This window comes from Rhinoderma darwinii, chromosome 13 (genome assembly GCF_050947455.1).
Source record: "Rhinoderma darwinii isolate aRhiDar2 chromosome 13, aRhiDar2.hap1, whole genome shotgun sequence".
Taxonomy (NCBI): Eukaryota; Metazoa; Chordata; class Amphibia; order Anura; family Rhinodermatidae; genus Rhinoderma; species Rhinoderma darwinii.
In genome coordinates this window covers 45,233,664-45,255,630 of record NC_134699.1, presented here as the reverse complement: position 1 = coordinate 45,255,630, position 21,967 = coordinate 45,233,664, and the positions used below count along the sequence as shown (strand labels likewise).

Genomic DNA, 21,967 nt, shown 5'->3' with positions numbered 1-21,967 from the left:
CTCAGGCGGGTGTTTTTTGTTCCACGATTGCTTCCAATAACAAATCATTCCATGTCCAGCAACATTTGTCACCTCCCAGCACAGCAGAGCTATACCTATAACGTACTACCCCAAATACCTTTACTTAGGGTAGCATGTCATTCCAGACAGGCCCGATTTGGTTATTGGGACTTTCATTATTATTAACACTTAAAGGGAAGGTCAGCCTACAGCTCATATGCAGATCTATATATTTTCATGGTAACAAAATACAAACAAACAAACTGTATATAGTTTGATCCTTCAGTCATACTCTCTTCCATCTTTTCCCTAATTCTTACTTACATTTTTGGTAGGTCAGCAAGAAGTAAGGGACGGATGGATGGTAATATTACTGCAGGATCCAAATATTCAGAGATTGCTTGTAGTCTGTTACCATGGAAACACATAGGTCTGCTCAAGCACTGTAGACACAAAACGTTAGGAGATTTCTAATTCAGACTAGTTGCAAAGTTGCCTCAATTTCTGCCGACAATGATAATATTGTATGCTGCCTAAACAATACGATCGGCCAATAAACAAGCATTTGCTCGTTCATTGGCTGATCATTGCCCAGTTTACACAGGACAATGATCTGGAAGCTCAGTAATCCGATAGTTGGTCCATTTAAAAGGGCCTTAAGTCTAACGTATCTCTTATCAAATTAGAACTTGATCTAAAACAAAACGTTTTACGCACTCTCTCTTAATTTCAATTCAACTAACTATAAAAGGTATAGGTTGACACAAAGATTAATCCTCAAAAGAAAAAAGAAGACAATGAAAATACTTTTGGTTTGGGGATTAGATTATTACTTTAAGTACTTCATTTTTCTTGCTAAATTCTATTTTATAGAGTTGAATGAGGAAATCTGATCAGTGTTAACCTCAGCCGAGATATTTAACAAACTAGATTTTTGACAATTAATTTGAAGGCCAGCCCGCTCACCAAACTCTTGGTATAACCGAATTACATGGTCGACTGAAGATAAATCCCCAATAAATAAAAGAATATCGTCTGCGTATAACGAGATTTTATCGACCTTATTACCCATTTGAAAACCCAATATATTCTCAGAGGTTCTTATCTTCATTGCCAAAACCTCAATTACTAAAGTAAATAAGAGAGGTGATCGAGGACAACCTTGCCGCACTCCGCTTTCTAAGTTAAAGTAAGCTGATTTCTGACCATTCATGAATAATCTGGCCAGTGGTTGTCTATACAGTAATTTAATCAAATTTATAAATTTTTCCCCGATACCAAAGCAACCCAAAATCCTAAATAGAAAATGCCATTCGACTGTATCGAAAGCTTTCATAGCATCGATTGTGAGGATAGCATCCTTCTTAGCGTACACTTTTCCATATTGTAAATTAGCAAAGCCTCAGCAGACATTCTTTACCATAACCCTGCCTGGAATAAACCCAGTCTGGTCCGGGTGAATTATACTATTCATTATCTTCCTCTATCTGCCGGCCAACCTTGGCCAACAGCTTGACGTCAGTATACAACAATGAAATAGGTCGATGCGATTCCGGCAAGATAGGGTCCTTATCTTTCTTAGGGATCACAATAATTTCTGTGGCTTCCAAGGATTCTGGAAGCCTAACTCTAACATAGAAAAAATGTGCTGTTTCCACTAGAATAAGGATTACTTTATCCTTGTATAACTTATATAGTTCAAGTGGAATTCCATCGACCCCCACAGCTTTGTTACTTGGCGTTTCCAGCAAGGACGCTCTCAATTCCTCTGATGTTATAGAGTGATCTAACATTGATCTTTGTTCGTTATCGGTATTCGAGAATTCCATTCCATCCAGATAACCATCTATGCTATCCTCAGAGTCTTTTAACCTAGAGCGGTACAGGTCGTGGTGGAATCCTCTGAATTCTTCTGCTACTTCCCTAGCGTTGTGAACAAGTGGCCCCTTTGTATTCTTAATGGAGGAAACAGAATTAGAAGGTCATTGGTTACTTACAATATGGGACAAAAATGTACTTGATTTGCTAGCTTCAAAATAGTATTGTTTGCAACTCAAAAAAAATTCTGATTGTGCTTCCTCCTGTATCAAGTTTTCATATTTCATTTGGGAGACTTTCCCTTGAGATTCAGTAGCTTCTGAAGGATTATCTACATATTGCCTTTCCGCCTTCTCTAGTTGTTTTTTTTTAATAATATCACTTTATATATACTGTGTTTTCTTAATAATATTTTGGTCTTTGAAAACAATTCCCCTAATGAATGCTTTTAGGGTATGCTATAATATCGCTGAATCCGGGGTAACCCGAGTTGGCTTCCAGAAACAGTGACAATTCATTATCTATCTCGTGGATTGGAATTTTCACCAAGACTGATGGAAAAATCTTATATACCTTACTAACCCGTCTCGGGCTCAGATCAAGCTCGCCCATAAGAGGAGCGTGGTCTGAGAACCCATGAGGTTCATAAGACACTTTCTTTATATACTTCAACATTAGTTCATTAATGAAGGTAACGTCAATTCTTGACATCACCTCCCTAGAACTTTAAAGCATGAAAATTTCTTAGCATGGGGATTTCTCATCCGCCATATATCAAGCCAGCCTAATTCAGATGTTAAACCTATTAACTTAGTTGCTGACCTATATGGTATTATTGGATTTTTCCTGAATCTATCTAACTCGGCATCTATATCTTCATTGAAATCTTCAATTAAGAAGGGGCATTTTGGTATCGATATCAGATTTGGTATCGATACATTTCAGATTTTATCTCCTAGCTATATCCTCCATATCAGTAAACTTATTTTGTTGGAGTTCGACATATTTTTTAAGTTCTGTAACCTCCATTGATAGTACGACCATAGAGTCCTCCAGGGGGGAAATTCTACCCTCAGCCTCATCACATCTCTTGCGAATTACCGACACATCTGACTTTATTGATGAAATATCGAGTTTTATTCCATCCAACTGAACATGCAAGCCCGTAACTTTGTAGTCCGCTTCTTTAACTGTACTTATTATCTCCTGTAGTAGCAGAGGGTTATCCAACCCTTGAGGTTCAGTTCAAGACCCTGGATTGGTATCGGAGGTGTCCACAATAGGTGAGACCACTTACATAGTTACATAGTAGTAGGAAACAAAGGGAGAAGTCCTCCAGCTCACCTGACACAAGAGTTGAGTGTCGCTGTCAGCGCCCGGACCTTTTCGTGTCGGCACACGTTGTAGGAGCAGAAGTAACAAAGGAGGTTAAGTCCAGCGCATAAGTAGAAGTAAAATAGAAATATTTTCCAAGTTTAATTAAATTCCCATTAAAAAGTCCATTAGGGTATGGTCCTGGTGTGTGGATGAGAGGAAAGGATGATCCTGTTAGCCTACGCGTTTCGGACGATAGCGACGTCCTTAAACTTGGCTGTAGTGTAGTTACACTACAGCCAAGTTTAAGGACGCCGCTATCGTCCGAAACGCGTAGGCTAACAGGATCATCCTTTCCTCTCATCCACACACCAGGACCATACCCTAATGGACTTTTTAATGGGAATTTAATTAAACTTGGAAAATATTTCTATTTTACTTCTACTTATGCGCTGGACTTAACCTCCTTTGTTACTTCTGCTACATAGTTACATAGTTAGTACGGTTGAAAAAAGACACATGCCCATCAAGTTCACCCAAGGAATGGGAAAGGGAAAAATTTCTACACATTGGAGCTAATATTTTTTTGTTCTAGGAAATTATCTAAGCCTTTTTTAAAGCCATCTACTGTCCCTGCTGTGACAGCTCCTGCGGTGACTATTCCATAGATTCACAGTTCTCACAGTAAAGAAGACTTGTCGCCTCTGCAGGTTGAACCTTTTTTTCTCCAGACGTAGGGAGTGCCCCCTTGTTTTTTGAGGGGGATTTACATTGAACAGTATTTCACCATATTTTTTGTATGTGCCATTCATATATTTATATAAGTTAATCATGTCCCCCCTTAGTCGTCTTTTTTCAAGGTTAAATAGGTTTAATTCTTTAAATCTTTCCTCATAACTTAGATTCTCCATGCCCCTTATTAGCTTCGTTGCTCTTCTTTGTATTTTTTCCAACTCCAGGGCACCCTTTCTATGAACTGGAGCCCAGAACTGAACTGCATATTCTAGATGAGGACTCACTAATGCTTTGTAAAGTGGTAATATTACATCCCTGTCACGCGAGTTCATGCCTCTTTTAATACACGACAATATCCTGCTGGCCTTTGAAGCAGCTGATTGACATTGCATGCTGTTATTTAGTTTATGATTTACAAGTACACCCAGATCCTTCTCAACAAGTGAATCCCCCAGTGTAGCTCCCCCTAGGACATATGATGCATGCAGATTGTTGGTACCCGGATGCATAACTTTACATTTATCTACGTTAAACTTCATTAACTTCCAAACACTTACTTTGTTTAAATCCGCTTGCAATTTGCAAACATCTTCCATAGACTGAACATTACTACATAGCTTGGTGTCATCTGCAAAAATATAAATAGTGCTATTAATCCCATCCTCTATATCATTAATAAATAAATTGAATAATAGTGGTCCCAGCACTGAACCCTGGACACACCACTTATTACCGGGGACCATTCAGAGTAGGAATCATTGACCACAAGTCTCTGGATACGGTCCTCGAGCCAATCCTCAATCCAATTACAAACTACACCCACAGCGTCCCCTCTGTCTAGGCTTCTGCTCACATCTTCATAAAAACAAAATCAGGTTGGTTTCACAACTTCTGTCCTTAGTAAAACCGTGCTGGCTGTCACTTATTATACTATTCTTTGTCACATAATCCTGTATACAGTCCCCCAATAGCCCCTCAAACATTTTCCCCACGTTGGATGTTAAGCTTACTGGTCTATAGTTACCCGGGGAAGACCAAGATCCCTTTTTGAAAATAGGCACCACATTTGCCCTGCGCCAGTCCCTTGGCACTATACCAGTCACTAGAAAATCTCTAAATATTATGAAGAGGGGTACAGAAATAACTGAACTAAGCTCTTTAAGAAATCTAAGGTGTAACCCATCTGGTCACGGGGCCTTGTGTACATTTATTTTATTTAATTGAGCTTGGACCTTATCTACATTCAGCCAATTCAGTATATCAACTGATATATTAACAGCACTGGCAGCGGCTACATCAGCTGCTCTTTCTTCTGTTTTATATACAGAGCTGAAGAACCCATTTAGTAACTCTGCCTTCTCTTGATCCCCTGTGACCAACTCCCCATTACCACTATCTAGGGGTCCTACATGTTCAGACCTTGGGTTTTTTGCATTTATATACTTTTTGGGGATTTGTTTTACTATCCTTGGCCACCCGACTTTCATTTTGTATTTTTGCTGATTTTATTACCTTTTTAGTTTTTATTAAGCTCTTCATAATTTACAAAGGCTGCAGATGTACCCTCAGATTTGTATTTTTCAAATGCCCTTTTTTTGTCATGTGTTGCCCTTCTTACAGACGGTGTAAGCCATGTTGTGTTTAATTTTAGTCATTTATACTTGTTACCTATAGGAATAAATCTTGCACTATAATTACCCAAAGTAGATTTGAAAATCTCCCATTTATCATTTGTACCATTATTTAACATTAGTTCTTCCCAGTCTATATCCTGAATTGCAGCCCCCAGCCTGGGGAAATTGGCCTTCTTAAAATTAAGTGTTTTTGTCCTCCCAGCCTGTGTTTGTTTTTTACAGTATAGGTAAAATGTAACTATATGGTGATCACTGTTACCGAGGTTTTCACGAACATTGACATTCCCAACAAGCTCTGCATTATTAGAAATGACCAGATCCAACAGAGCTTCACCTCTAGTCGGGTCTTCCACAAACTGGCTCATAAAATTTTCCTGCAACAGATGGCTTTAAAAAAAAGGCTTAGATAATTTCCTGGAACAAAAAAATATTAGCTCCTATGTGTGGAAATTGTTCCCTTCCCTATCCCATTCCTTGGTTGGACTCGATAGACATGTGTCTTTTTTCAACCGTACTATTATTTATTTATTTATTTCAGTTACTTATATAGCGCAAACATATTACGCAGCGCTTTACAGAGGTCCTCTCTTTTACTGTCCCCATTGGGGCTCACAATCGAAATGGCCTATTGGTATGTTTTTGGGGTGTGGGAGGAAACCGGAGTAGCCGGATGAAACCTACGCAAACTCCATGCAGATGTTGTCCCAGAGCTGCAAGGCATCAGTGCTAACCACTGAGCCACCATTGAAACATATGTAACATATAAGAGAAATTTCAGGATAAAGCAACGTAATGTATTAACTATGGTAGCAGATCCTTGGACTGCAACCAGTTTGCAACTAGAAGCAGCAGTGACAACACCACAAGGACAGGGATGCAGAAACAAGTAATGGGGTACCCGGACCGTCCATAAACAGACAGAAGGGCCAACAGGCCCAGACGTGGCAAACACTGGAGTGGCAGAGATGAAGTCGACCTCAGACAGAACCAGACCATGGACGGAACCAGGAGACACCCAGGGCAGCGAACAGGCATAGGCACTAGACTTGGAATCAGAAGATGCCAGGAACAGAGTCCAGGGGTAGCCAATAAGAACCAGGAGATATCGGTGAAAAATTTTGTTCTTTCTGACTCACCAAATAGTTATTATTGAATGTGTTTTCTTCAAGATTCTTGATCCCTATTTAATAGGAGGAATATGAAACTTATACAAAAAAATGGTTAGTTTATTTAGATAAAGTAATAAAAATAATACTATAGCAGACATACATATATACATAGACGGATACATATTGTAATATAGCTTAGATTGTAATACAGAATAAAGATATCATCTTACATAGTCATTGTGAGGGTATGTTCACACGCTTAACCAAAAACGTCTGAAAATACGGAGCTGTTTTCAAGTGAACTCAAGTTTTTCTACTGAAGTATTTGGTGCTGTTTTTCTATAGAGTCAATGAAAAACGGCTCCAAAAACGGCTCATGAAGTGACATGCACTTTTTCGCGGCTGTTTTACGCGGCCGTTTTTCAAAACGGACGCGTAAAAAAACGCCCCGTCGGTACAGAATGACGTTTTTCACCTCAAAACCAATGGGCAGATGTTTGGAGGCGTTCAGCCCGAAAAACAGCCGAAAATAAGCCATGTGAACATACCCTAAGGGAAACTGGTCGTCTCCATCTTGCATAGCCTGGGTGTGTGTAACTGGGCTTCTCCCTGGATGACAAACCCCTGTCTATCACGGTCTGTCATAAATACCCCAGAGTATATAAATGTCATAACATTTATGAAACAACAATGAGAAAAAAGTCCAAATACTATATATAATCCAAAATAGAAAAATATCAATTTTATTGAATACAATATAACAAGGGGGAATGTATAAAAACAATTGGAGGATCTAAAAGAAAGTCTGTATGAGGACCACTCAACAGGGTGACATTACTGCCATGAAAACAGTTGGCACAATGTATAATACATGTATGTATAATATACAAAAAAAGCCCATCGCTCATGAACATAAAGATGGCAAAACATTATAGGTATAATACCTAAAGTATATTAGCATGGTACAAGCTACCCAGTAATACTGATAGAGAAACTAATCATTACACATGACACAAGTAAAAAATCAATATATAAGCATTATGTAAGTCACAGACCAAGGGGGTGTAACTTGGCATACGAGCCAAACCCACCTGGTCTGGTGGACAATAATGAATATACACGTCCAGCCTTGTAGCTAGGGAAAGTATGACAAGATCATATGTCAGAAGGAGCCCATGCAACGAGTCTTACCCATGTAAATAAATGTAGTCCTGTGGTCCACAAAATGAGACAGCGCCCCGACGCGCGTTTCGCTAGTACTGCTTCTTCAGGGGCTCATAACATTTAGGTGCCATTTGTGTCAACATTTGGAAGACTTACAATTGTCATTACTCATGCATTTCTTGGATACTGAAATAGCAGATATACAGTATGTTCTGCAACGTCCGCATAATGTATCTTTAGTTTCCTTAAATAGCATTTATATTATACCAATATATTTAACACTCAGGAGCAGTGTCCAGGAGCAGGTGGTGTCACATCACAGGATAGAGATCTTAATAAGGAAGAGAAAACCGCAGCACTCCAATAGAAAAATATTATTTTATTCCCCAAAACATCACCTGCAACGTTTCAACCCTCACAGGTTCTTTGTCCAGCATAAAATACATACTCAGGTGCACACCTTTTATAATCTGTGTTCAGTGACGACATATTCCGTGTCTCAATTGGCTTTACATAACAGTTAAGAAACAATAGAAAAATACATATTCATTCAAATAGTATATGTGACAAGCATATAAGGATAAGGTGACACTGCATCACAGAGGACATTCATAGAAAAAATACTACATTTCGTATCGAAATGTGTCTCAGCGTCAGGATTCACCTGATGCGCATGATCTCAGCCTGTTAGTAACTGGATCATGCGTCCATAGTTACCCACTAGCCATATCGTATAGCAGTGCAGTACATATCTCAGCCCCTGCCCGTTGTTTCCTGACCACTTTATGAAATTTAAACAGAACATCTTGCAATTGCGATTTAGGATAATAGATGGAGTGCCCCCTATGAGGAGAGGTGGAGATAGGGTAAAGACTCTTAAAAAATTAGAACCTAAATGGATTTTTGAACTAGGCACTGTGGAACCAAGAGGCCTTAAAGGGGTTTTCCAATACTTATTTTTTTTTTTTAATCACTGCAACGCTTCTCAATTTATCTATTAAAGCCCTGTGAATATCGATATCTACAGTTTTATTTATTTTTTACCATTATTCTCTTTTGTTTACATTGAGATGATTGTTTACCTCTGTGTGTTGGTTGTCTTGCTCTTCCAGTCATACAGTTCCCGGCATGCACTGTTTGTGTCCCAGCAAGCAATGCCCCGGCAGCAGGGACTCATCACGCCTACAACACCCAGCTATACACAATATCCGTTGCCATTTTACTGTGCTCATTAGATCAATGAGAGCTAAATATAAACCTGCAACATATCAGTGCTGTACCAAACAACACTCTCTTAGATAATGGTAAAAAAACAAAACATATATGGACAGTGATGTCAGGGGATTCCACAGAGTCCCCGGAGCAGAGCCTATACTAGCGCTCTGCCCGCGACCCCGGCTCTGGGGAAGACCCTGACAATACTGTCCATATATGGACAGTGATGTCAAGGGATTACACAGGGTCCCGGAGCAGAGCCTATACTAGCGCTCTACCCAGGACTCCGCTCTGAGGAAGCCCCTGACAGCACAGTCCATATACAGACAGTGATGTCAGGGGATTCCACAGATCCCAGAGCAGAGCCTATACTAGCGCTCTGCCCAGGACTCCGGCTCCAACTCCAGTGCCGGAGTCCTTGTCGGAGTGCTACTAGCAAATGGCTCCTGATATCACAATTTCTTCTTATAGTCTTCAGTCCACTGCTAGGGGGGAGAAAATGACGTGCAGGAGCTGTGATAGCACAGGAGTGGGCATGCGTGGTAAACACTGCTAGTGTAGAAACCACACATGCTCAGAGACTAGCAGTGTTTACCACGCATGATCAGAGACTAGCAGTGTTTACCACGCATGATCAGAGACTAGCAGTGTTTCTCTCCCCTAGTAGCAGACCATAAATGGTGCTGCAACTAAGTAATAGGAGAAAAGGTAATGGAACAACTATTTAATATAATTCAGGCTACGCGTTTCAATGCCGCACCGGCATCTTCATCAGGCCATATAAAATATCTGTACAGGCAGTACTACTTCAATATAACACGTTGTTTAAAAAACCGCCAATGTGACCGGGGTCAAAGTACCCTGGTGACGTCATCTTGTAGGTCAAAGTTTAAAAACCTAGCTATTTAACACATAAAATATTTGATGTAAACCTTGAACATAGGTAATACTTTACATCAATGCATTACAAGCATAAAATAACTATCAATCATTGTAGAATATACATATAGCATAATCATAGTACATTAAGGTGCTAAAAGGATCGCAAAAGGACTAATTGGACATGAAAGGTGGTTTAAAAGCAAACTCACATAAAAAATATATAACTTATAATATAATATTAAACGTTGTATAAAATACAGTTTAAAAATGCAAAGAAAATAAATGTAAACGAACCAGTTTTCTCGCTGCAGGTCACGCAGGTACACAGGCGCCGCTAAAGCGTCCCTGGAGTCAAGGCAACCACACTCAGCTACGGAAGCCGGTAAGGGTTCAAAAGAACAACTGGATATATCGTAAAAGGCTACTGACAAGGTGAGTCAACTAAATAACTCAACAGGTATACTTTAACATTTCACTATGCCATTACAAATGATACATTTATAACAAGTAATTGGTTATTTCTACAGCTTGTGGTTATCAATCAAACGATGTTTCTGAAATATCATTCAAACCTTTCGGATGAAGAGTAATGAGTTTAAAAATCCAGTAATTCTCTCTTTGTTTTAATTTTTTAAAACGATTAGGAACATCGGGAGATATCTGTTCAATAGGGGTAATACGAATTCCCGATGTTCCTAATCGTTTTCAAAAATTAAAACAAAGAGAGAATTACGTGGTAAAAATAGATAAAAAAAAGCACTGCTGTCACCTACATTATAGCGCCAATCTCCTTATGTAGGAGACAGGACACTTATAATGTGGTGACAGAGTCTCTTTAAGTAAATGTTCTGAGAGAGAATCAAAAGAACACCAGGGGGCGCCATAACATTTATGTAACTGCAATTTCTAGATCATTTTTTAAAAATGATTCCAATTGAAAAATCATTAATTTTTGCATGATTTCACAAAGAAATGTAGTATTTATTCCTGGGACAAATCCGCTAACATGAATAATGTTAATTGTCAGGCTCGCAGGCCCTAGTAGACCATACATGGGAATGAGAAGCAAAACCATGTTTATTAATAATAATATCAATGTTTATTAATAATATAAAAGTCATATAAAACTTTAAGTAAGACAGAACTGTCCACTGGTAACTTGTGTAATGTTCTGTGAGCTATGAAATAAACATTTCATACACTCAAGGAGCAGGGAGAAGATTTCTTCAAAGCTTCCAAATAGAGTTTCTCATTTTCTATGTAGTCCCAGTCCTGTTCCAAAAAAAAACAAATGTCATTAAAATGAGACTGGGCACCCAGAGAGTTATGTAAATGATATTAGACAGTAAAGTTGACTTCTTTGAGACTTACTGTATTAAGCAGATATTTTTCTTGAGTTAAGACTGTTTGTCATGGAGAAAACTAAGCCAGAATAGGCACCTGTTTAGGGGGCGAAAGAAAGTGTACCCTAAACTGAGCTGTGTAAAGGTAGGATTTGCTGTGTGGGACTATGTGGCCATGTACGTAATATGTTAAACTGCCGCTATGTTGCCCTGCTTTGCAAAACAGCCAAGTGAGACATGCAATTTACACAGAGGAAATATTTTCTTGCAGGACCCAGAATATAAGCACCCATGTCCTTATTTTTCTTATAAAATCTGTTAGATATCCCAAGTTAAGGAGGTCTGTCCTGGTGCTGTCTCCTAACTGCTAGATGATTGAAAGCATGAAAAGAACTCTTTACAGCATCACCTACAGGATAAACTACTTGATAGTTCTACATTGATGTCTATATAGAGTTAAAAAAAAAAAAAAAAAATGTGTAAGAAGTACTGAGGAACTGTCCCCTCCTGTCATCCATGCAGATGTACAGCAATACACTGCAGTCTATCAGTCATATGCAATTCTGACTTTTTATTGTGGCTCTTCCGTACAAAACTTTCTGACTATATGTCAGTAAATGATATGCTCAGCTGTGGACCAACTGCCTCATGGGACCATCCAGTATTCTGTGGTAGTTGAAGAGAAAATAATTTCAGGCAATGGCTGCAGTGCTACAGTTTTCTGTGTTTCATACCTGTTGTGCTTGGATTTTATATCTGGCCAGCATGGTATGGAAGTCTGACTTCTGAAGTGCTCTTTCTTGATGTTTCCCTGAGCTGGCAACTGTTGCAATGAGTACAGCAGGGGGCAATCCTGAAATATTAACAATGGCACCAATTTAGTAAGCAGATGTATCTTTTACCCCGGAAGAAGACTGCTGTCCCACAATTTGCTATTTTACAAGGGGTAAAAAGGATCTCCCTTATGCCAAAAAACACTCTTGTCCATGGGCTGTATCTGGCATTGAAGCTCATCCGTATTCAAGTGAAAGAGGCTAAGCTGGAATTTCGGACAGAAAAGAGTAGTGTTTTTTCTGGAAAACAAAAAGTCCCGTACAGCCCTTTAAGGAGTCTCTCATGAACAGTTTATGTACAATGCAGTAATAGTCTTTGCTTCCTTCAGGATGTCCCCCTATGTCTAAGTATTTATCACATTGGCATATGGAAGCTAACACAAAATTTACTATTAGACAAGGCAACCTGAGGAAGTACATAACACAGTGTAAATGGAATATCAAAGCTATCAGGGGCGTAGCTAAAGGCTCATGGGTCCTGGTGCAAGAATTCAGATTGGGCCCCCCTACCCTTCCCCAAAACCACCAGACCCCTGCGCGTGGCTATGCCCAGCCGTCTTGCCCAACAGCCCCAATGGATGCTCCCACAGTGTAATGCCCCCTATAGCTGCCCCCCACAGTATAATGCCCCCAGAGCTGCCCCCACACAGTATAATGCTCCCCATAGCTGCCCCCACACAGTATAATGCCCCCATACAGTATAATGCCCCCATACAGTATAATGCTCCCCATAGCTGCCCTCATACAGTATAATGCCCCCATACAGTATAATGCCCCCATAGCTGCCCCCACACAGTATAATGCCCCCATACAGTATAATGCTCCCATACAGTATAATGCTCCCCATAGCTGCCCTCATACAGTATAATGCCCCCCATAGCTGCCCCATACGGTATAATGCCCCCCATAGCTGCCCGATATGGTATAATGTCCCCCATAGCTTCCCCCACACAGTATAATGCCCCATACAGTATAATGCCCCTTATAGCAGCCCCCTATATAGCAGCTCCCTATATCAACCCCCACGGTATGATGCCCCCCATATTAGCTCCCCATACAGTATAATGCCCCTGCCATATCAGCCCCCCATACAGTATGATGCCCCCATATCAGCCCTCCATACAGTATAATGCCCCCATATGAGCTCCCCATACAGTATAATGCCCCCCATATCAGCTCCCGATACAGTATTAATGCCCCCCTATCAGCTCCCCATACAGTATAATGCACCCCATATCAGCCCCCCATACATTATAATGCCACCCGCCATATCAGCCCCCATACAGTATAATACCCCCCACCATATCAGCCCCCCATACATTATAATGCCCCCTGCCATATCAGCCCCCCCATACAGTATAATGCAGCCATATGTGCATAATATAAATTTAATAAAAATGACTTACCTATCCCCGTTCCCACGCTCGGTGGAGGATCCTTCTCCTCCATTGGTCTGTGCTATGAGTGACTCGGCGCAGACGGGCGTGATGACGTCACTACATCGCGCCTGTCTGCGTCGAGCCGCTCATGGCTCAGTGAATGCTGGAGCAAAGAGCGGTCAGCTACTTGCTCCAGCATTGAATGGAACTGGGACCTCGGTGAGTGACTTGTGACCCCCCAGAGGTCTTCACACGACCCCCCAGGGGGTCTTGACCCACAGTTTGTATTGTATTGAGCAGTTTGCGGTGGAGAGAGGGGGGGCTGTAATTTAACACCCCCCTCTCCTCCGCAAACACAGACAGCACAATACAATACATTACGGGCCCCCTCTGCAGCTCACCTGGAGTCTTCCAGGATCTTCCACGCTGGATAGAACGCCCCTCACGTGACGTCACGGTCACATGGTACACGGAGTATGCATGGCGCTATGTGTGGCAATGGGGCCCGGTCGCAACTGCGACCACTGCAACCCCTATAGCTACACGACTGAAAGCTATGCAATCTAAGGCTCTGTAGCTACAAATAACCACAGTAATACGACTGCTAAAAAGTACTCCAACGAACTGCATACCTCTAGCCTTACATAAGGTCCATGTACATAAAAATCTTAGGCCCTGTTCACACAGAGTTTTTTGGCGCTGATTTTGACATGGAAACTGAGTCGGAATCAGCGCCAAAATACGTCTGAAACCGCCTCCCATTGATTTCGTTTTTTCCACTCGCGCTTTTAGTTGCTCGCGGGAAAAAAAAGCGACATGCTATTTCTTCCCGTGGTTCCATCTCTGACCTCCCATTGAAATAAATGGGAGGCAGAGAAAGCGGTTTTCGCTGTGTTTTTTGCCTGCTGCGCTCAATGGCCGCGGCCGAAAACCTCAGCAAGAAGTTGCAGGCAGGTCAAAATCTGCCTCAAAATTCCAGAAGGAATTCCAGAAGCCTTAAGACTATCTGTATACAAACTAAAGTGTAATTGGGTTATGCAGGAAATTTACATCTGAATGCCGGATGAGGAACAAAATGGTTTTTGACTAGTCAAGGCAAAATCCTGTACTGGACTCCAGAGTGATGCTGTGGCAGGAACGGAAATGTCCAGTGCTTGCACAAACAACTATTAATGTTTCTGAGTTAGGTGTGATGGGCTGGTGCCTAGGGAGGTCTAGACTCCTAGTGGGTCTAGGGTAGATGAGGCGGGTCCATATTGTGATCCCTTGCGGTCTACAGTAAAAGCGGGGGGTTAATACTCGGTGGTCTAGGGTATATGAGGGAGTTCATATTTTGTTCCCCAGTGGTCTAGTGTTAAACAGGGTGTGCGTACTTGAAACAAACAAATTCCTCATGTATAGTTTTTACTATTCAATTGCATGCACCGCTTATGTGACAATGCTGGTAGATTATTGCACCCTCCCTGACCTACTACGTTGTTAACGTTCAGTCATCTGAACAAAAAAGAAGACGTTTTCCTGGTGGTCTAGGGAAAATAATAGCTGGTGGCCCTGTGAAGTTTTCCTCCCTTTCCATGCACTTCTCATACAGATCACTGGCAGGAATGGAGAGGGAGGACCGTGCAAAAATAGGCATATTAGATATGATCCTAAATATTCAAAAACAGAAAAAAAGCTTGAACGAGATGACCGAGGTCTTCATCAGATGCCTGATCATATCTATTAGCATATTATTTATTTTGTGATTTTAAAGCAGGGCTTAAATTGTAAGAAGCGCTCTTTTTTTCCTCTACGGATTTTGAATTCAAAATCAGCTTCCTGAGCTAGCTGCCGTAAAATAATTCCCTAAACGGGTTTTGCGCCACTTTTTTTTATTTTATAAATCATTGCAATGCATGAGCCTTTTAATTATGTCCCATGACTATAGTTTAAAATGTTTTATTTATTTAAATCCGCTTTATGCTGTATTGTTTATATAGTGGCTTATTTACAATATTTTGCGCATGCGCATCGCAGTAGATACCACCTTTGCGGAGCGCGCGGGCACGGAGGGATAACCTGAATGAAAATAAAATAATGCTCGCATTGAGACGTAATCTAAGAAAAAACGTGGCGGGTCTTGAGGAGGCTTAGGATGCCTCGAACACAGGCACAATGAACTTACTGTTAATGCGTATGCGCAATGAAATTGCTTTCAATGCGCATGTGCAAAAAATTGTAGGTTACTGCCCATGCGTCGGCACAAGGGGAAGAAGACGTCATTCAGAAGAGAAGAAGCAAGAAGACCGGAAGAGGAGCTCGTCCGGAAGTCAGGATTGAAGAAGACCGAACGAGACGAAAAGTTCAGATAGTGGCGGAGTCACGTGACACTGGACGGACTTAGAAGACATCTGCAACTTTGAGACGGTAAGTATATTTAAAAGATACTTTAATAAATATTTAATAGGTATTGCTGGATTGTTTTTCAAAAGTGGACAACCTTTTTAAATATTGAACTCGACATGCCTACAATTGCGTCGTGCTATACACATTAACCCTTTAAGGACCCAGTCATTTTTATGTTTTCGTTTTTTACTCCCCGCCTTTCGAGAGCCATAACTTTTTTTATTTTTCAGTCAACGCATGGTGTGAGGGCTTATTTTTTAGGGGAGGTGTAGTTTCTATTGGCACTATTTAAAAGTAGCATAAAATGCACTGGGAAACGGAAAAAAAAAAATATTTGTGTGGTGGAATTGGAAAAAACTGCAATTCCTCCATAGTTTTTTGGGTTTTGTTTTTACGGCTTTCACTGTGCGGTAAAAACTACAACTTAACTTTATTCTGTAGCACAATACGATTATGGTGATACCAAATTTATATAGTTTTTTTTTGTTTTGCCACTTTTACAAATATAAAAAACTATTAGTTGAAAAAAAAGCCATAACTTTTTTAAATTCTTTTATCAATTGAGCGGTCTGAGGGCTTATTTTTTTCGGGACAAGCTGTAGTTTTTATTGGTACCATTTTTTTTTATCACTTTATATTAAAAAGAAATGTGAGCTCTAAAGTGACAATGAAAAAAAGATTCTGGTGTTTTAAACTTTTTTTTTTTTTACGCCATTCACCGTGCGAGTTACCTAATGTTGTATTGCATGTTAATCATAACTAAAAGCATTTGCCATAAAATATCTGCCACCAGTAAAAGCAGTCTCACCATTCAGGGGTAGTAATGGAGGCAGTGGATGTATCGGATGGGTCTCCAGCTCTCTGTTAGAATGCAGCAAAGATGCAGTGGGCAGCCCCTGTCTAAGCTTTTCTAATTCCCTCCTCTGATGCTCCAGATTTACACACTCCTGTAAACAGCATGGAAAGAGAAAGGAAGGATATAAAAAGACAAAAAATATATATATTAGCAGGTTTATGGAAAAAGGGTCAAGTAATAATACTTCTGTCAGATTAAAAACTAATATAATGCACCTCCAACCTTTAATCTATCTTACATGTAAAGAATTAATGAACCCATAAATCAGTAGGTGCTACATTACATTCTTAACTGGAGATTCCAGCATCCGACATGCTTATTAGCAGATTATACAGTAGTTCTATCATACAGTAGTTCTATCATACAATAGTTGTCATACAGTAGTTCTATCATACAATAGTTCTATCATACAGTAGTTCTGTCGTACAGTAGTTCTGTCGTACAGTAGTTCTGTCGTACAGTAGTTCTGTCGTACAGTAGTTCTATCACACAATAGTTCTATCACACAATAGTTCTTTCATACAGTAGTTCTTTCGTAGTAGTTGTCATACAGTAGTTCTATCACACAGTAGTTCTTTCATACAGTAGTTCTGTCATACAGTAGTGCTGTCATACAGTAGTTCTATCATACAGTAGTTCTATCATACAGTAGTTCTGTCATACAGTTCTATCATACAGTAGTTCTGTCATACAGTAGTTCTGTCATACAGTTCTATCATACAGTAGTTCTGTCATACAGTAGTTCTGTCATACAGTAGTTCTGTCATACAGTAGTTCTTTCATGCACAAAGATGTATCTACTCTCACGATCAGAGATAATCCTGGACACCTCCCATCTGACCGAGCGATGCACCAAGATCGACATCCCACGGAAATAAGAGGTATGCAATGAATGACGGGCCCACTGAACCCATGACTTCTGCAACCTACCAATAGTATCTGGTGTTAAATGAGTCTCCTGGAGACACAAAATATGGGGACCAAATCTTCGAATATGTGCAAAAATCGATATCCTTTTACGAGACTGCCCTAGCCCCCGGATATTCCAGGACATTACTTTCAGGGTCGACATAATAGGAATGATAATATATCACATAAATGATACCACCACACAGAAAGGAGGCAGACACGGATAGAAATATTATGAGAAATACATTCCATATATACTCGTACAATGTAAAGCTTTAACATACACAATTTAACAAGTCCTAGAACAGGCCAACTTAAAAACATATTCCATCCCAAGACCTGCATACATATATGACTCAAGCAATGCATACTACAAGATTGGAATATACAAACTTCGTGGCTTAAGGTTACGGGGTACCTGTGTATACAATAAAAACAAGCATTGAATGCTCTACACAGATAGTACAAAAACTCCAGCGTAAATGAGAAGAGGATACAGTCCTGGAGATGAGAACGTTTTATTCTAAATCCAACCGACCAGAAGAATTACAATCGTGTCCCTTATAACAGGATAAAGTCACAATCACCATACGACATCCAACATGGCTGCTTGCATGACGACGAAAACAACTCCAATACCCACCAAAAAGGCCTTTAGGGTGGGCCTCTCGGGCGACGACGAATCCAATACTCAGCTTCTCTAGGATCCACAAAGAATACAACTTTCTTTCCATCTGTGATCCGGAGTCTCGCCGGATATGCCACAGAATAGGGAATGTTCAAATCCCTTAAACGCTTCTTCACCGAGATAAATGTGGCCCCTTTTTTTTTGCAATTCTGCTGAAAAGTCCGGAAAGAGAGAGATACGCACATTTTCAAATTTAATCTCTTGTCTCTTCCGTGCCATCTGAAGGATCAAATCCCGGTCTTTCCAATTCAAAAGTCTAGCCAGGAGAGGTCTCGGGGGCATTCCCGGTTGTGGTGGTCTAGCTGGTACACGATGTGCACGTTCCACAGCGAATGCCGATGAGAGGGAGGCCTCTGTAAAAGTAGAACAAGACCACTGCTCAATAAAATTCTCCGGAGAAGAGCCTTCAGCCTGCTCAGGCATACCTATTATGCGCACATTGTTCCGTCGCGAACGGTTTTCCAGGTCATCCCATTTCTGTCTCCACAGCACGACTGACCTCTCAATAGTCGAAAGACGATCCGGCATTGGCGCCGCTCCATCCTCCAGGGAGGAGATACGATGCTCAGTCTCCTTCACCCTCTTTCTAAGACGCTGCACTGCATGGCGGAGCAGGCTGAGGTCCACCCTCACCTCATCAATCTTTGCAGTCAAGGAGGTAGTGGAGGATGTGATGGCCTATAAAAGTTGTTCATACACATGTTTCAGGGTGAGTTCATCCTCCGTTTCAGACTCCTCCTGAGTACTAGTAGAGGAATGACCACGCGGCTGTTTTTTCGGCATCTGAGAGGCTTGGGCGCCATTTTGGGATCCGTCCCTCGCATATCCTCTGACTTTTTCCGCTGCAGAGGACTGCTTTGTCGGTCCCATAGTTCTCACCCTCCGGTACACAAGTTGTAAGCCGTCACTGGCAATGGCCTCAGGATGTCTGCAGGATCATTGCTAAGTAAGTATAAACACGGGAGCTCCTTCTAAGTGCGACCACTCCTGCCGCTAGCTGGCCACGCCCCCCAAAAAATCCATTTTTAACCTATTTTTTCTGTAACACAGAAGGTTTTACCAGGGAAATAAATTTTTAGTTGTATTACCCAGATTCTGCAGTTTTTCCGAAATATCCCACATGTAGCCCTAGTGTGCTAATGGACTGAAGCACAAGCCCTAGAAGCAAAGGAGCACCTAATGGATTTTGGGGCCTTGTTTTTATTAGATTATATTTCAGGTTTGAAGAGGTCTTGTGGTACCAAAACAAAGGAAACACCCCCAAAAATACACCACTTTGGAAAAATACACCCACAATGAATTTATCTAGGTATGTAGTGAGCATTTTGACCCCACAGGTGCTTCATAGATTTTATTAGAACTGGTCTGTGAAAATTAAAAAATACTTTTTTCCAATAAAACGTAGAATTTTTCATTTCCACAAGGATTAAAGGAGAAAAAGCACCTCTACATTTGTAAAACAATTTCTCCCGAGAACAGAAATACCCCTCATGAGTGGTCATAAATGGCTGTTTGAATACACGGCAGGGCTCAGAAGGGAAGGAGTGCCATTTGACTTTTGGAGCTCAAAATTTAGCTGGAATGGTTTGCGGAGGCCATGTCGCATTTGCAAAGCCCCTGAAGGGCCAAAACACAGGAAACCACCCACAAGTGACCCCATTTGGGAAACTACAGCCATCAAGGAAATTATCTGGGGGTATAGCGAGCATTTTGACACCTTAGGGTTTATGCAGAAATTATTGGAATTAGGCTGTGAAAATGAAAATCAAATTTTTTTCCAATAAAATGTAGGTTTAACTATTTTTTTTTACATTTTCACAAGAACTAAAGGAGAAAAAGCTCCCTAACATTTGTAAAGCAATTTCTCCTGAGTACGGCAATACCCCAAATGCAGTCATTAACTACTGTTTGGACACACGGTAGGGCTCAGAAGGGAAGGAGCGACATTTGGCTTTTGGAATGGTTTCTGGGCACCATTTCACATTTGCTGAGCCCCTATAGTACTAACACAGTGGAAACACCCCAAATGTGACTCCACTTGGGAGACTACACCCCTTGAGGAATCATCTAGGGGTATAGTGAGAATTTTGACCCCAAAAGGTTTTTTACTGAATTAATTAGAATTAAGCCGTGAAAATAAAAAAATGTTTTTATTCCCAATAAGATGTAGTTTTAGATCAACATTTTTCATTTCTACAAGGAATAAAGGAGAAAAAGCACCCCAACATTTGTAAAGCAATGTCTCCAGAGTATGGTAATACCCCATATGTGGTCATAAACTGCTGCTTGGACATATAGAAGAGTTCAGAATAGATGATGTGGTATTTGACTTTTGGAGTGTAAATTTTGCTCGAATGGTTTGCGGAAGCAATGTCGCATTTGCAAAACCTCTAATGCACCCAAAAAAAAATAAAAATGGACCAAATTTTAGAAACTACACCCCTAAAGGCATTTATCAAGGGTTATAGTGAGAATTTAGACCCCACACGTGTTTTTCAGGAATGAATACGCAGTGGAAGATGCAAAGTGAAAATTTAAATTATTCCACTGATATGTCAAGTCATTTCACCGCTCAATGTTGTGCCCAGCTTGTGCCGCTCGAGTATCTTATCCCATAAATTGTTAAGCGTGTTCTCCCAGGTATGGCAATGCCTTACATGTGGACGTAAACTGCTGTTTGGGCACACTGTAGGGCTTAGAAGGAGCGCCATTTGGTGCATGGATTTTGCTTGGTAGTAGTTTTTTTTTCAATATTACTGGTATTTCAGTTTATAATTTGGGGGCATATGTAATCTGTGCGGAGTATATCTGGGCATAATAAGAGGGTATATAAATGGGGTAAATAATACAATTATCCATAGATGTGTGGTATGCTGTGAAGCAATCAGTTATGCACAGGCCTGTGTTGCACTGATAAACGGTATTCTTTCTTATCCTCCTTTTGTAACACTTTGCACCTTTTGGGGACTTTCCCTCCTTTGTAGTTTGTGAAATTTTGCTGGCATAGTTGTTGCCATGGTATAATACGGGCGCCTTCGCTTCCAGCAGATGTGCTATGTCCCTTCCCTTCCTAGTTCCTAAATACTAGGGCCCTGAAACTGAAGGAATGTTCCCCTCCTGCCTGCATCGGGATGTTTTTTCATCACCGCATTACTAGTGCCATATCGTATTTATGGTACGAGCTGTAGATTTTATTGGTACTCATGAGGATGTCGGCACTTAGGTTCTAGTTTCCTTGGATACCGCTAAGGCCTTTGACTCCATGGAATCGGATTTCCTTTTTTTAATACTTGCAAAATTTGGGATTTGGACCAGTTTATAAAATGGGTTAAAATTATTATATTTTTTCCAATATTAAAAGTCTTATTATGGGAAAAAGGGCAATTTATTTATTTATTTTTTAACTTGAAACGTTTCTTTTTTTTTTACAACATTTTTTACTTACTTACCTTTTTTGTTGTTGTCCCACTAGGAGACTTGAAGGCTTGCACCTCTGATCGCTATTCCAATACACTGCACTACATACATAGTGCAGTGTATTAAAGCGGTCAGTCATATACTGACAGCAAGCCTATGGGGACCCTCTGGAGGTGGGTCCTCATAGGCTTCCGTACAAGGCAGACACGGAGGCCATTGTTAGGCAGACATGGAGGCCATTGTTAGGCAGACACGGAGGCCATCAGCACTTCAGTGATGGCGTCGC

General features: G+C 40.6%; 1 protein-coding gene and 1 long non-coding RNA gene across 2 annotated transcripts in view; one reads left to right on the top strand and one right to left on the bottom strand.

The window, feature by feature from the left end:
* Positions 1 to 21,967, top strand: part of LOC142665842 (uncharacterized) — a 38,732-nt gene that overhangs the window by 9,166 nt on the left and 7,599 nt on the right. The window contains exon 2 of the long non-coding RNA XR_012851583.1: positions 10,183 to 10,303. This is a non-coding gene — a long non-coding RNA (uncharacterized LOC142665842). The remainder of the gene's footprint in view (positions 1 to 10,182; positions 10,304 to 21,967) is intronic.
* The window catches only part of FBF1 (Fas binding factor 1), an 85,499-nt gene continuing 74,479 nt past the window's right edge, over positions 10,948 to 21,967 (bottom strand). Inside the window, exons 26-28 of the mRNA XM_075845614.1 lie at positions 16,620 to 16,758; positions 11,949 to 12,067; positions 10,948 to 11,143 (exon numbers count right to left, since the gene is read on the bottom strand). Of these exons, the coding sequence (XP_075701729.1) occupies positions 11,066 to 11,143; positions 11,949 to 12,067; positions 16,620 to 16,758 (336 nt within the window). The 3' untranslated portion in view covers positions 10,948 to 11,065. The remainder of the gene's footprint in view (positions 11,144 to 11,948; positions 12,068 to 16,619; positions 16,759 to 21,967) is intronic.